The sequence below is a fragment of the Benincasa hispida genome, chromosome 12, assembly GCF_027475165.1.
Source record: "Benincasa hispida cultivar pf3 chromosome 12, pf3_genome.v1.1, whole genome shotgun sequence".
Lineage (NCBI taxonomy): Eukaryota > Viridiplantae > Streptophyta > Magnoliopsida > Cucurbitales > Cucurbitaceae > Benincasa > Benincasa hispida.
Window position 1 is genome coordinate 77,847,051 of NC_143489.1, and position 16,050 is coordinate 77,863,100.

At 32.3% G+C, this 16,050-nt stretch overlaps 1 protein-coding gene and 1 long non-coding RNA gene across 9 annotated transcripts; both read right to left on the reverse strand.

Annotated features, from left to right (window-relative positions):
• Positions 1 to 2,957: 2,957 nt before the first annotated feature.
• LOC150032216 (uncharacterized) lies at positions 2,958 to 3,297 on the reverse strand. The gene is made up of 2 exons (XR_016525256.1): positions 3,164 to 3,297; positions 2,958 to 3,082 (listed from the first exon to the last, which is right to left on the reverse strand). It is a non-coding gene; the product is annotated as an uncharacterized LOC150032216 (long non-coding RNA).
• A 743-nt stretch (positions 3,298 to 4,040) lies between these two features.
• On the reverse strand, positions 4,041 to 15,710 carry LOC120067192 (Transport protein particle (TRAPP) component). 8 transcript variants are annotated; one of them, XM_039018676.2, is made up of 12 exons: positions 15,138 to 15,710; positions 14,974 to 15,051; positions 14,137 to 14,246; positions 13,627 to 13,715; positions 12,674 to 12,771; positions 11,174 to 11,237; positions 9,932 to 10,013; positions 5,918 to 5,995; positions 5,174 to 5,250; positions 4,978 to 5,044; positions 4,792 to 4,899; positions 4,041 to 4,373 (listed from the first exon to the last, which is right to left on the reverse strand). In XM_039018676.2, the coding sequence occupies exons 3-12, from the start codon at positions 14,206 to 14,208 to the stop codon at positions 4,344 to 4,346; spliced, it is 765 nt and encodes a 254-aa protein (XP_038874604.1). In that variant the 5' UTR covers positions 14,209 to 14,246; positions 14,974 to 15,051; positions 15,138 to 15,710; the 3' UTR covers positions 4,041 to 4,343. The 8 variants fall into 8 exon arrangements, with proteins under 8 accessions (XP_038874604.1, XP_038874606.1, XP_090164265.1 ...); XM_039018678.2 differs by having other exon boundaries at positions 15,134 to 15,710; XM_090308139.1 differs by lacking the exon at positions 12,674 to 12,771 and having other exon boundaries at positions 15,134 to 15,710.
• Between the last annotated feature and the right edge of the window lie 340 nt (positions 15,711 to 16,050).

Here is a 16,050-nt window from a genome sequence, read left to right on the forward strand (position 1 = left end):
TTCTATTAAAAGAGTATGGATATGTGATGTACCTATAAAAATAAATAAATTAATGGTCAATGCATTACATTATCCTTGCAAATTTTCAATTCCCTAAATATCGAGACGCCATAAGACCTTTCTTTTATCATAGAAGTAAATCTTTCAAAAAATTATGTAGACTAAAAATGAGGTCTTAAAAATTCATAAACTCATTTTAGAGGTACTTTTATCTATCTTATGACTAAATTCGTAGTGTGGTTTGAGAGGTTTTTTTAAGTAAAAAGTTTGTCTTGAAGATATTCTTTTGTTAGAAAAGGAAAAAGAAATAGAACAATTAAGATATGCAGAGTAGACTAAATTCATAGTGTGTTTTGAGAAGTTTTTTTGGAGTGAAAGGTTTACATTAAAGATGTTCTTTCATTATAAAAGGAATAAGAAATAGAAGAATTAAAATGAGATTTAAGTTTGAATGCATAATAGAAAAATAGATTAGATGTACTGTTTCATCTCATGAGTCACACGTTCCTTCTCAACGACCATTTTTTCTATTCCCACTAGAATGACAAAGAGAACAATAACATATCTTTAAATGCTTAGAGAAAAAGAGTATTGAACTTATGATAGTGTGATTTTGGCCAATTGATGACTTCAAAGTTTGATCGTGTTTTTACGTTTATTTTGTTTTGTTGGAAGATGTTCATATAAAAAATGAAAAATTAAAGGTTAGGGAGATATCGAGAGAAGAGTTGAAAATTTTAGGAAAATCTTCCGTTAAAATAGTTTAATATTTTTTTAATTTGAAAACCCAACCAATTTTTTTTTCTCTCTTTTTATAACATAATTTTATTATATTTATTCTCATGCTTGTGTTGAATGTTTAATTTGTTTAATACTTTTTAATTAGATACTCATTGAATTATTTTTAAAAAAATGTCAATGTTTGTAATTCTTATATAAAGTTTTTTTTTTTCTATAAGTCAATTCATTAGAAGAAATCATACAATAATTACTTGTGAGGCAAGATATCTTATTATGTCACATTTATTTATATGAGTTAATATATAATTTTTAGCTTAATTACATCATCTTTATGTATTTTCACTAAACTCGTCTATTTTTTCTTTCTTTTCCATTTCGATCTCTTTTTTCCTTCCCACAACCATTTATTCTATCCCACTAGAATGAGAGAGAGAAGAGTAATATATGTACCAATACTTAGAAAGAGTGAGTCGACCTATGATTGGTGCGATTTTGGTCAATTACAGATGACTTCAAAGTTCAATCGAATTTTTATGTTTATTTTGTTTTGTTGGAAGATGTTCATGTAGAAGAATTTTTTAGAAGTTAGGGTATGGAGGGAGAAGTTGAAATACTTAGGAAATCTTTGAAAAATAGTTTAATATTTTTAATTTTAAAATCTCAACCAACTATTTTTTTCCTCCCTTTTCATAGTCTAATTTCATTATATTATTCTCCTTTCATAGTATGCTTATATAAATATTTAATTTGTTTAATACTTTTTTAATTAAATACTTATTGAACTATTTTAAAGAAATGTCCATGTCTGTAATTATTATATAAAGGGTAAGTGTTTATTTATTTTTTATTTTTTTCTCCATAAGTCAATTCATTAGAAAAAATCACATAACAATTACTCGTAAGGTAAGATATCTTACTATATCACATATATTTATACGAGTTAATATATAATTTTTAGTTTAATTACATCATATTTAGGATTGTTTTCAAATATAGAAAAATAAACCAAAACATTTACAAAATATAGCAAAATTTTAGAATATATCAAGTGATATTGATAGACATTGATTGAAATCTATTAATATCTATCAATATCTATCATTGATAGATTTTAAAATTTTACTATATTTTGTAAATATTTTCAGTAGTTTTGCCATTTAAAATAATTTCTCTCATTTTCATGTATTTTCATTAAACTCATCTAACTTTTCATTTTTTCCATTTTGATCTCTTTTTCCTTTCAAATATAATGTCAAATATTTACAGTTTATACTTGATTAAATGTATGTTAATTCATAATTTATATTTTACTATACTATAGATTTTCAATTACGTCCAACACATTTCATAATTTTTTTTTAACCATTTGTGATTTTTTATTATTATTATTATTTTATTTTCAATACATACGATAGGAGAATTGATTCTCTGACCTCGAGAAAGATAATACGAACTTTATGTCATTCAGTATTCAAATTTCACTTATTTTTTTTCATTACTTTGTAAGATCATATTAAATATTTACTATTTAAAATAAATGAAAAGTATTCCATTCAGTAAACTTTATATTTTAAAAAAAAAAAGAAATTGACCACGTGCATCACTTGAGCTTTTTAACTAGTTTTATAAAATATGACATTAAATAAATATTTTCTAATCAATAACTTAGGAAAATCAATAACTTAGGCCTCATTTGATTAACTATTTTGTTTTTTGTTTTAGTTTTTGAAAATTAAGCCTATTACATCTTTATTAAGTGCAAGAGTTGAATTCTTAACCAAAATTAAAAAATAATAAGTTTTTAAAAGCTACTTTTTCTTTTTCAAAATATGGTTTGATTTTTAAACACATTGGTAAAAAAGTAGGCACAAATCAAGAAATTTAGAGGTAAAATGAGTATTTAGTGTTTATATGCTTAAAAATCTAAATAAAAAAATAAAAAAAAAAAACAAATAGTTACCAAACGTGATATTAAGTTTTTAAGGCTACATAATTCTCCACTTAAGTTATTGAAAACAATACTTGAAGTACTCTGCAAACGAGGCCTTAAGTTTTTAAGGCTATATAACTCTCCACTTAAGTTATCAAAAATAATATTTGGAATACTCTCTACTTTATAGCTCGTTGATGTTGAGCACTTGCATCTAACCATTATTTTCTTAATAGGTTTTTTTAGCCAAATCAACACGTACAAATTTTCAGTCATCACTCACAAATTTACTTGATCAAAAGTACAAAATTTTACTCCTTATCAAGGATGAATATATTCCAAAGAAGTCCACCAACTCGCCAAAAGTGCTACCTCAAAGCTAACATGGTTTTCATCCCTTGAGAAAGTCACCTAACAAGGATAAATTGCTCAAAAAACCTATTTTAAATATCTAAAATGACAAATGATCCAGTTTTTTCATTGATGTCTAACCACGTGAAATTACATTATTGTCCTTTTTTCTTTTTCCTCTTCTTCGGTGCGAGAAATCTTTTACACATCGTCTTCTTCTCTGACTTCTCCTCTGTACGTCGTCGTCTTCTTCTTCCAGCACGACAAATCCATACAAGTAACTCCAATGTGAGCAAAAGACAAGAGAGAGGAGTGATTTTGTGAATCATGAAATGAATAAAGAGCGAGACAGACAAGAAGACAAGCTAGAGCAAGAGACAATGATTTGTGAGTGAAAAGAAACAGAGAAAGCGAGACGAGCTAGAGCAAGATGAGCGAGAACGAGAGATGTAGTGATTTATGAATGAAAAAAAAAAAAAAGAAGAAACAGCGAGACAAGTGAGAGCAATACTACTTTTTCGCATACGCACGAGTGTATTTTGGTAATTCCACACAAAATTGACATCAACAAATGGTCATTCGGCATTTTTTCCAAAAATTAGGTCATTTCACATTTTTGCATAATTTTTAGGTCATCCATCCAGTAGACTCCACCTAAGAGAATAACACCCCTCATTCCTAAAATGTCAGCACAAACTATCATCATTGATAGCAGGCAACTGCTTGTAAGTGCCTTGTTCAATATATGCAGTTGATGCTAACGGAATGTAACCATTTAGGGGAAGGTTGTGCATCAAATTAAAACTCCAAACATCACCACACCATTCTATAAGTCACCACCACACCCATTTCAATCCCACCCTACATAACATAATATCATAGATTCGTGAATACCAAGAAATGAAGACAATAGTTTTGTACCTATAATTCTTAATAAAAATAATTCAAACAATTAATTTGCATCTAAATCTTATAGCTTAGACACAAGAAGTTAACACAAGTCCAACGATGGACAGAATTAACGAAAAAGCAATTGGTAGGATTTGAATTTGGTTAGGTTCACATTGGGCTGGATAAACCATTTGAGGCCCATATAGACAACTTCTAAATCTTTTAGTTTCACAACAAAATAATCGGTGCCATCAATTATAAAGATTAATTGAAGAGCACAAATTTCCTTACAGCTTCACAACAGGGATATAATGTGAAAAATCTCTATTTGTTCAAGGACCAAGAAGAAATTTTCCATTCTCCGATATAATGTATGCTTATCATAATGCTAAAAGCATACGAACATTACCCAAGCTTACTTCAGACGATATCAACCTAATCTTGCTTCTCTTGCTAATACCTGAAAAGGGAACCCAGAAAAAAAAGAGAGCATACAATCATTTGGGAGAAAATGCTAAAATTGAGTTTGAGACATGTTTATTATGTTTAACAATACATGTCTAACAAGTGTCACTATATGTATGTCTAACAGGTGTCACCATATTCGTTTTGTATAACAAATGTTTGACATATATCTATTGTACTAACAAGTGTTCAACGTGTGCCAACACAGACTAAAGTGTTCATCCTTGTATCCACCCACTCAACCTAAACAAGTACTTTAAAAGAACTCTTATAATAAGTATTAATCAAAAAAGAACCACGTCTCAATCCAGACTAAAGTGTTCGTACTTATATCCACCCGCTTGGCCCAAATAAGTACTTAATAAGCATTAATCAGAAAAGGAGAGTAAAGTTAAAAGGTCGGTAATATTTACCTCTTCTGCAAATTTAATCAAAATAGTTGTCCGTGGTCGCTGTTGGCCCTCCACTGGAACAAAATGTGCTGTTACAACTGCGGGAAACCCAGCATTGTCCAGAACACCCTTTAAGCAAGACGGGACACATCAGAACTTGCATAAACTAGATTACCATCCATTTCAAAGAGGCCTTGCAGCACTTACTCTTACTATGCCAGCAACAAAAGCCCCGCAGTTAAACGCTCCCATGTCTTTTGGAATTGAAATAAATCTACGGTAGATGATATGGTTATTGAGTGAATGCAAAAATAATAATAATAATAACAATATAATACAATTGAAAAATAAGTTTAAAAAATATATATATATCCAAAAGCATGATAACCGAGACAATAGTTACCTATTCACAAGCAGCTCCTTCTCACTGATCATGTACTCATCTTCATGCTCAGTGCCTTTCTCAAGTGAGTCAGCAACCTGACAACATGCAGGCAGAACTTAGTGGATGTTTTGTACTCATTCTGCCAAACAGTTTAAGTGAATCATTTTGAAAATGTGGAAGTTTGTTTTATTACGTTTTTTGTGCTGGTTTTATGCTTATCGAACATTTTCATTTACTTTAATCTACTTCAAAAACATTTTTAAAAATCATCATCAATTTTCGAAAACCAAAAACTAGCATTGGAGTTGGATATTAAAATGGTTTGCTAATAGGTTTTAAACTACATCAATTACAAAAAAAAGAAAAGGTAAAAAAGTGGAGCTAGATTTAGACGTGCAAAGTAAAGTCGGCAATTTCAAAGGCTTGCTGAATGAGACTCCAAATACCACTCATGTTATCAAATCTTTAGAAAACCATCGGAGTTAGATATTAAAATGGTTTTCTAATAGGTTTTAAACTACATCAATTACAAAAAAAGAAAAGGTAAAAAAGTGGAGCTAGATTCAGACGTGCAAAGTAAAGTCGGCAATTTCAAAGGCTTGCTGAATGAGACTCCAAATACCACTCATGTTATCAAATCTTTAGGTTACCTATCCCTAAGATCTACCTTCAAAGGTTTGTTTTTGCTATTAAAAGTTTGGAGTTGCAAGTATAACTACCATACTTTAAGAGCAATTTGTGCAATCAAATGCAAGCATTCACCTTTCCAAACAAAACCTTCCAAATTGTGCTGTGTACAAATGACAGAATGCCTAATAATCGTGTCTCCCGTCTATTTCCCTGTGAGAACAAAGAAGCATAAAGCGGATATGCCCGTTAAATTAAAAGGTAAAGTAAATTCAAAATAACAAAACACGATCCAAATGAAAATCTACCATCCTAAAACCAAGGATTAGAGTATCTATCAATATGTTGATATATCAAGAGGGTTCAACATCTAAGGATTAATTGATACCTTCAATATATTTTATCAAACATATAAAATATTATCTAGGTTAAATTGCACATTTAGTCCTAGAACTTTCAGGTTTGAATCTATTTAGTTCTTAAACTTTAAAAAGCATCCAAATAGGTTCTCAAACTTTTAATTTTGTGTCCCGTAGGTCTACCTATTCGACATTGTTAAAAATTCACAAATTGAAAGTTTAGGGTCCTATTAAAAATAAAATTTCATCATTATCACTTTTAGGTTTTAAAAAAAAAAAGACAAACAAAATAAAATCCTGTCAGCGAGTAATTATAAAAAAATTACTCTAATTTGTCATGAAGGTCGACAAGGTATAGTTATAGTTATACTTATAAAAAGGTGGAGAAAGTTCAGTCAAGTTACAGTATGAAAAGAAGTAGAATCAATAAAAGATTGTATGCTTTGTTGCTTATCTGTGAAGACGCGGGTATCTCTATCAAGCCATAAATTCCAATACAGAGCATAGATAACATTCCTCCTTAGGATTTTCCTCTTGTTCTTGAAGAGGGAGAAGATATCATTAGGTCTTGTGAAGCAACATCCAAAGGCCTCTTGAATGTCGTTTCAGAATGTTGTACCAAAAGGACAATAACTGAATAGACGAATCTTTCTTGGTTGCTCACACATAAGTGATAGCAGCTAGGTGATATGGAGATCCACGGGGATTTCTGTTGGACCCTAACATAAGTGTTGATGCAAGCATGACTGAACTCCCAAATAAAGAATTTTACTTTCTTGGGAGACTGCCCTTCCATAACTGTATGTAAAATCCAGATTTTTCCAAATTGCCCATTGATGCTAATTGTTTGATAGGGAACCGGAAGAAAAAATCCAATTTTTCTCTGAGTTCCACGTCCATCAACCCTCCCTTTCTCTGATAATAGTAGATGGGGCAATGAAGCCCATTCTTCCACTTCCAATCCAATTAGATTCCATTCAAGAATAAATGTCATGATCCTGAGTTTGAATTCCATAATTCCTCCTTTTTAAGAGTGATGATAAAGAACAGTATACTTTGTCTAGAATTTTCAATTTCCCAATGATCCTACTGGAAATACAACATATCAGCCTTCCTGTTTCAATAGCAATATGGTACACGCTGCTATAAATTATCAATAGATTGGCATGAGCCTTTTGATGAAGATAGTGATCTCCTGGGCGACTTGTGGTTGAAATGAAAAGCTCCATGTTTTGCATCAATAATTTTCATTCAGAGCCTCAATTTCCAAATAAAAACATCAATTCCACTTGGCTAAGAGGGAGACATTTTTCTTAGAAATATGAATATCATAAAATTGTACAACTTCTACGAATTTATACCGATGACTATTTGAGTAGATGGCTTCATTTCTCATTTGTACCACTCGTCCAAAGAAAATGCTTGTATAACTTCTGAATAAGCCGAGGAATAACTACTCCTCGATGTTACAAAGGAAGCTGCCAAATCACTATATTTCTCCATCCATCTACCCCTTATGTCATCCCGCTGGTGAGGTTGAATGTTGCTATTCCTTGGCTTGTTGGAGGAAATTATTGTCAATATTCCATTTTCAATGGGCGTTTTGGAGTTCTTTCCCTAAAAATGTTCATCGGCTCCTTGTTGATCCTGCGTTGAAGCCAAAGTTTCTTCTTTTATGGATCAATGCTGTCAAAGCCCTTCTTTCTGAAATTTGGTTAGAGAGGAACCAAAGAGTTCTCCATGACAAACCTCTCCAATCTATTCCTCACCTTAGTTTGTATTTGTTCGAGTGCTCTTTGCTTATGGTTTTTTCTTCTTTGATGCTTGTCTTGTATCTTTGTACTTTGAGCATTAGTCTCTTTAAATTAAATCAATGATTAAAAAATCTCAAATTTTGGTAACCTTTGGTAAGGGCCATGTATAAGAAGAAGTAATAAATAGATAAACTCGCCAACGTAACCGAGGAAGAGTATATCTTCCTTCCACCTTTGTAAATGTGATTTGTCCCTCAAATGTGTAACATTTCACAACTTTTTCTATAACTAAAGCCTAAAAATAGGTAGAATGATATTACCATTAAGGGGAAGGCTAATCAACTTATTACCACCAAAGGAGGATGCAAAAAGACAGAAAAGCTTTAAGTCAATACTGATACCCAAAAATTGAGTTTTGTGGAAGTCAATACTGATCCCCACTGCTTTCTCAAATTCATGTATAATCCTAAATCAATGATGGGAATAGTATTAGAGAATAAGTGATATATTAGTAATTATTTAGGGAGTTATTAGGGTACTTGGTTATAAATAGGAGTGAGTAGCCTCAAAGAGTAATCCTCCAAGAATCAAGATTGTGAATCTTTTATTGGAATGATAATTGTGTGTGATACAAGAGGAGAAGATTCCTATTTATAGAGTTTTATTACAAATGGGGGTAAACTGATAATTAACCTAGAATATTACCTAATTACCTATTTAACCTCTATTCTTCTTACATCATTCTACCCCTCCAAAAAGAAAACTCGTCCTCGAGTTTTAAAAAGAAAAAATTATAAAATAAACAAGGGATGAAATAAACTTGTTCAATGGAGTAGGACCAAACCTACATTTTGAACAAAAATTTTACAATCCAAGGGGATAGATTAGAGACAAAAAATCCAATATTGCACCAACAGATGAACTTCTCCATCGATCATAAACCCAAAAAAGATGTTTCCTTCAAGTTCATTCAAAATCGTATTCAAATGACCAATCACTAAAAATCACCTTCCAAGGAAAATCATTCAAGAATCACATGTTCTTCATCACATTCGCTTCAAGTTCTTCGACAATTTGGTGAATTATTTCCACCGCAATCAATGTGTCATTGTTCTTGTTCGATTTTTGCTCGGTGTTTGATACTTCTTTTCCATCCTCTTCGTTGGATTTTTCTTCTTCACTTGAAACTATTTCCAAATCAACATCTTCAAATTCTTGCTTTTCTTCAATTTTATCTTCAAGATTTTCTATTTGAAAATTTTCCGATCGTAATTCCTTTGTTTTTTCTTCGGTATATGAGATCAATCCGTTTTTGAATTCTTGTTAATGAATTGACAGTTGATCAATATGTTGAATCATTTTCCCCAATGAACGTTGGATTTCTTTGGTTGTTTTCTTTATTTCCTCCAATGCTACGGGATCAAAGTAGTCATTTTGTTGGATTCTTGAATTATTTTAATCTCATAAGGGGTATAGAACTCATCCATTAATTCTCTTGAATCAACCTTCCTTGATCATGTTTCATAACCAAAAGAGTAATTGTGAGTCTTGAATGTTTTTCTTAGGCTATAAAAATCGATCCTTGATGATTCTTGATGATTCTTTAATTCATTTAACTCCTAAACTTTACGTTGATATCTTGAAAAATGGGTTTGATTGGATCGTTGGGCTCTTTTCCGATATTGTCGCCTTCTTATTCCGTCCCAAACTGCCCTTGAAACATCATCGGAGTCACTAAAGTCACTAGAATCGAATTTTCAATGTGGATAATGATAGGTTCTTTGAGAAAATCAAGCTTGGGCAAAATTAGTATGTTTAAATTCTTCTCCGGAATCACTTGAGTCAGAATTCCAGCATTGTTTTCGGAAGTAGATTTCATTTTCTTGCTTATAGCAACTGCTATATTTTTTCTTGGACATATTCTTTGATTGGCAATAGTTCATTCTTGCAAAATCTTGAAAAATCTTTGATTTCTTCTTTCTTTCTTGGAATTTCAAGGGTTCCCCCTAATTAGATGTGCAACGAGCACAACTCACAAAGCTCCCTCTTGTGATCGACGTCGCCAAGAGTTTCCCGGACTTCCACTGGAGGCAGTCAACGCTAGCCCAAACAGATGCCCTGATACCAAATTGATGTAGCTAAGTAACCTCAAAGATTAATCTTCCAAGAATCAAGAGTGTAAAACTTTTATTAGAATGAATAATGTGTTTCATACAAGAGAGGAAAGTTCCTATTTATAAAGTTTTATTATAAGTGGGGGTAAAAAGCAAATTAACCTAGAATATTACCTAATTACCCAATTAACTCCTATTCTTCTTACATCATTGAGCAAATTGATGTAGCCTGAAGGAGATAAAAAGAGAATTCTCTCCAAGAATCAAGATTGTGGATCTTTTATTGGAATGAATAATGTCTTTGATACAAGAGGGGAGGTTTCTATTTATAAAGTTTTATTACAAGTGGGGGTAAAAAGGGAATTAACCTAGAATATTACCTAATTACCCAATTAACCCCTATTCTTCTTACTCTCACCATCCTCATAGTGTATGAGACAAATGTATGCATTTCGATTAGGGTCGTATTCTATGGTTACAATTCTACCATATATGTCTTTTCATTCCGTCGAAAATCGATTCTATGGTATAGACGCTTATAACCTCCCCCTTTATGCCCTGCGGAATGATTCCTCTGGCATTACGACCTTTACCACAACGATGTTGTCCATAGATCAAATTATTTCATGGATTGGATTTTACTTGACTGTCTACAGCTCCATTGTGTGTGCTCGGGGTAGAAGTTTTGTATAAATATATCGCCATGCTATTAAGTATTTTAGTTTCCTAAAAAAATCATTGAACGCTCCTTTAAATAATGCCATATCATCTCATGAAAATAATTTTTAAAAAATCCAATCAAATTTCTATTAGCTAAAATGGCTTGGACTAAAAAGAGATTACACAAACCTCTGGGGTTAAAATGTCTGAGTTTAAGAACTCAAGACCCAAATGCTATCAAAAGTTTTTTTTTCCTTTTTAAAAATCATTCTACCAAATAATTTATCTACACCAATATATATATATATAGCAAACGGTTTTTTAACCAGGTTTCAGAACAACTCTAATCTTCTTATGTATGTCAAAGCTTTCGTAAGGAAATACAATTTAAACCAAAAATAAAATCCTGAGAACATAAAACAAACGTCAGCAGGAAAACTAAAATAGGGTGGTTTAAATTAAAAAGTGAAAGGCTCACTTAGCTTTTAACATAAGATTCAATACCTTCTCTCGATGACAAAAAAGTTCCAATACCCGAGCACCGACGGCATAGCCTGCATCCTCCAACCTGATTCATTTTACCTCAAAGCCATCAAACTTTGAGATAAACAATTCTAATGTGCAATTAAAAAAATAGAAAGTAACAAGAAAGGACAAAATTGTTGTTATTATTCCTAGACAGTATCGTTGCCATTATTATTTTAAGTTATAAATACAGTTATGTTATGTATGTGCGAGAGAGTTTTTTTTTTTTTTTTTAATAAGAAATGATTTCACTTAGGAATGAAATATTCAAAGATATCCAAAGGTACAAAGGGGCTCATTAAAGAGTACACGAAAGATGTTTCCAATTTGCAGTATGTAAAGAAAAACTATGGCTTTTTATAGCCGTATATCTTTACACCAAAAGAAACCATTGAAGATGGCGGAGTCAATAATGTCCTTTGAAGTCTTGCATTTTTTTTTTTTTGGAAGATTCTTGCATTTCTTTCATCCCAAATCTTCCATAAAACCACAAATGTAATAAAACTCCAAATACGTCTTTAGTGACTGTGAAAGGAAAATCAACAAATAATAAATGGATCCAACTCTGAGTGTCGTTTGGGAGAACCATAGACCAATTGAAAGCTGTGAAAATTTCCAACCAAATCCTTAGAGAGAAACTACAAGTGAAAAAGAGATGATGGTTGAACTCATAATTGGCTTGGCAAAGGCAACACCAAGATGGGGATAAGTTGATCCAAGGGTAGCGTTTCTCAAGTCTATCTATGGTATTAAGATAAGAATTAGTATGCGAGAGAGAGAGAGTATGAAAGAGTATGAAAAGAAGGATTTTGTCTATCCATGGTATGCAAGAGAGAGTATGAAAAGAAGTATTTTGTCAAATAACTAAAAAGTTTTGAAATTCAACTTCATCCACATTGAAGTGCTTCGTGGACGCAAAAACAGCATAGCTCCCAAGAAGACCAAGTTCTTTCTCTTGACAACAGCATTTAACCGCGTAAATACTTTGAATGAAGTCAAGAACAAACTTAAATAGTGTAGTCAAATGAGAAGCAAATCACAAATCTTATTATGAATCAAAAGTTAGGATACATGAGAGGAATTCTCTATCTTTGGAAAATTATAAGCAAACTAAGAACTAAAATCAAAAAAGAAACTTGAAAGGAGAACCAAAATACAAATAAAAAATTAAAAAGGATTAAACATGGAATTACCCAAGTTTAACCATTATTCCTACTACATCAATTCTATCCCTCCGGGGGGCAAAACTCGTCCTTCAATATTAAAATAATGAAGTAAAATAAGGGTTGCTTCTTCCAAGGGCCTTCAAATGATTGCGAGCCTTTCATAAACGGCCACCATTGATTCTTAGTCCACTTATACTTAGAGGCAATCATTTGTCTCTAGAAAGATTCTTATTCTGTCAAAAATCTCCAACCCACTAGGCTAAAAGGGCAAAATTTTTAGTGGCAAGATCACCAGTACCCAAACATCCTATACCTGATAGAAGTGAAGTAGTTTCCCAATTAACAAGATTGATAGCACATGCCTCCTTGTTGCCTTTCCTGAAGAAATCTCTAATCAACTTGTCCACCAAGCTGAGCACCCAGATGGGACAAGAAAAGATTACAAACATTATCATGAATCAAAAGCTACTAATACATGAGAGGGATTCTGTATTTATGGAGAATTAAAGGAAGCTAAGAACTAAAATTCAAAAAGGAAACTAAAAATGAAAGCTAAAATCCAAATAGGAAACTAAAATAGATTAACCCTGGAATTATCTAAGATTAACCATTATTTCTACTACATCACCGAAGCTTTATCATAAACCGGGGCTATGCATTTTAGCGATGAGGAATCCTCCATTCACCTCTTCATTCATTGTAGTTGGAAGTTTACTTGTCAACTTTTTGAGTTAGCTTGGTAGTCTTCAAAGAAGGTGGAAGATGTCTTCATTAAAGTCTCTATTAATGAGGACGAAGCTAGGATTTTTAGCTCAAATACAGCCTTTAGCCCTTCTAGGAAAAGAGCTCTAAAATCATCCCTTTTTGTTTGTTCCAAAAACAATGCAAACCTTCAAGTTCGAGTGCTCCAAGATCATTTGCAATGTTCCTATCCTTTTCATAAGCTTGGACTAGAGTTCTTTTAGTTGGTTATAACTTTTGGTGTAGGGTAATCTTGTCCCCACAAAACTCTAGGTTGTTTTAGTTTCTTTATTTGTACAAATTCTCTATTTATTACTAAAAATGGAAATATATCAAAAGGAAAAGGATCAAAAAATGATATGCAAAGAACATTAGAAATTTCAGATCTAGATCATTAGCCATATTGACGTATGAAATATTAATCACATCTCCTGTTAATTTTTTTACCCCCTCTCCAACAAAAACAAAAACCATAAAGGTGGATTGTTGCAAGTTAGAATATAAGAGCTTCAAATGAAAGATTACCTTCGTTCTAACTCAGCAATATTGTCAACCTGAGTCTGATTGTATTGCACAAGTTCAGAGAACAAGAATGCAAATGCACTCAAACTCACCTATAAATAAACAAATTAAATGTAATCACAAACATATGGTAGTTCAAATTCACTTAAACTAATCAAAATATTGTCAATGTCTAAAGAAACAAAATGCCAAGCTCAAAGGATTCAGCTCCAGATTAAAATAAACATATATATAATTTCTTTAGAATAAAAATACTCAAGTTCAAAACATTGCAAACTAACAAGTTCATCAAAAGCCCAAAAATGGTGGGATCTTAAGTTTTGACTTTGTTAAACTATATCATTTTAGGGATTATAGTGACATCATTTGAGGGATTATAACAGCAAAAGCAAAATCCAGGAAGGAACTGAAGAGCTCTAATTTAAACAAAATGATCTGTAATGAGGTAATGTATGAAGAAACTTTTCACAAGAAAAAAAGGAGCAATAAGTCTATAGAGAGAAAGGTTACAACCTCTTGTTTGCCCTTGCTGAGAGGTTTGTCGAGGACATTAGAATATTGCTTGATCTTCCCAACTCCAATCATGATTCCCTAATTCTAAAGAGTAGAGTCCGTGGAAGTCCCTAGAGGAAAATCATCAACGTAAAATTAACAAACTTTGGAAGCCTTAAATTTGAAATCCATAATGGATTTGAAATCATTTCCCATGTTTGGTTTGAATCAAGGACATAGGATTTGAAATGTAACAATCCGACTTTTTAAACTCAAATAACTAGGGACGTTACTTCATGCATCCTAATTTCATTTAAAAATCCTTGAGAAAAAGTATAGAGAATAACGTCTATTTTAATTAAAATAATCAAAAACTTTATTTAGAATCCCTTAAAAACATTTTAAACATTGAATAAAATAAAAAAGTTAAAATGATCTTGTAAGTTGTAACTCAACTTTTACAAATAAGATTCATTAACTTGTATATGTAATAATGTCGAAGTGAAAAACATGCTTACATTGACCCTATGGCACAGCTAGCAAATGATCCATGAGGCAACATGAAACAACTTTCACAATTGTCACATCATCTTTCAAATATACACATTAAACTTTCTAAATTTATTATTCATCATGCATCATCCATCATCCGACATTCGACATTCAGAACAGTTCAAACATCATACATTTATCCAACCTAGCACTAGGGCATTCTGAAAGAAGAATCACTTACCTCAATGTGATTCCAAAATACTTAATCTTTTCTTTTTCTTACAGAAAATCTCGACCTAAAACCTAAAAAATATATTCTGACATTAATACTATACATTTGCGGTCCAATCAACATGGTAAGTTTACCTAAAACGCGCTTAGGAAGGTTACCCAACTGTCCTTTCCTCCAAAATTTCCTCTAGACCCCAATCAAACAGTCCGAACCTAAGTAGAACAAAATTTAGGGATTAGAGTCCATTTTACAACATTTAAATTGAGTTTGAAAAGCTATTTAGAACAACGATACCCACGAAACTCGTTCAAAGGCCTTTAATCTTGCTGGAGAGTGTGCAACACCCTTTGAACTCAGAGATTCAACGCCGAATGAAGTGGGCAATCAGATCCAGAGTCGATCGAGCCGTGGGTGTGGCGGATTTCCACTACCGGAAGGAGTCGCCGTCAATGGAGGCTGCTGGTTTGCTGGGAGAGGTACCTGCGCGAGCGGCACGGTGCTGGAGCGTCGTTTGAACGCCACCGGTTAGTTGAGAAGGGCTTGCTGGAGCTTGTGGGTCACGCAGATCAAAACCTCCGCCAGCGTTCACTGCTGTCGCTGGAAACAGAACAATAACAGGGAGCCACTGAGGCGCATCCGAGCGGCGCGGCGTTGCCGGCGTCCTGTTCGTCGATTACAGCAGGTGGATTCCGGCCAATGGATCTGCTGTCAGGCCACTACACGTAGGACGGTTGTCGTCGCCGAATAAGATGACAGTTGAAACCGCAGGGATTAGCTTATCGTGAACGAGCGTCTTCTTTTCCTTTTCCTATTCCTTTTCCTTTTCCTTTTCCTTCCCTTTTTCACAAAAGAAAATCTAACTTTGACCCCAAGATTATTTGATTTAATGATATATAAATTTTATGGATTGTTCGTAAATATATAAAAATGAATCCAAATATTTATAAAATATAGTAAAATTTTAGAATTAAGATAGTTGTTGAATGTCTTTTAGTGATATTGATAGACATCGATAGAAGTTATTAACATCTATCCTTGATAGTTCTGAAATTTTGCTATATATGTAAATATTTTCAACAGTTTTACCATTTGAAATAATTTTTCAAATTTTAATCTCGAACTTTTAATTTTATTTTTTAAATGTATCGATTTGTATTGTTAGTTAATTTTTCATTTCAACTCATGTTATAAAAGTTTATAAAGGGGAAATT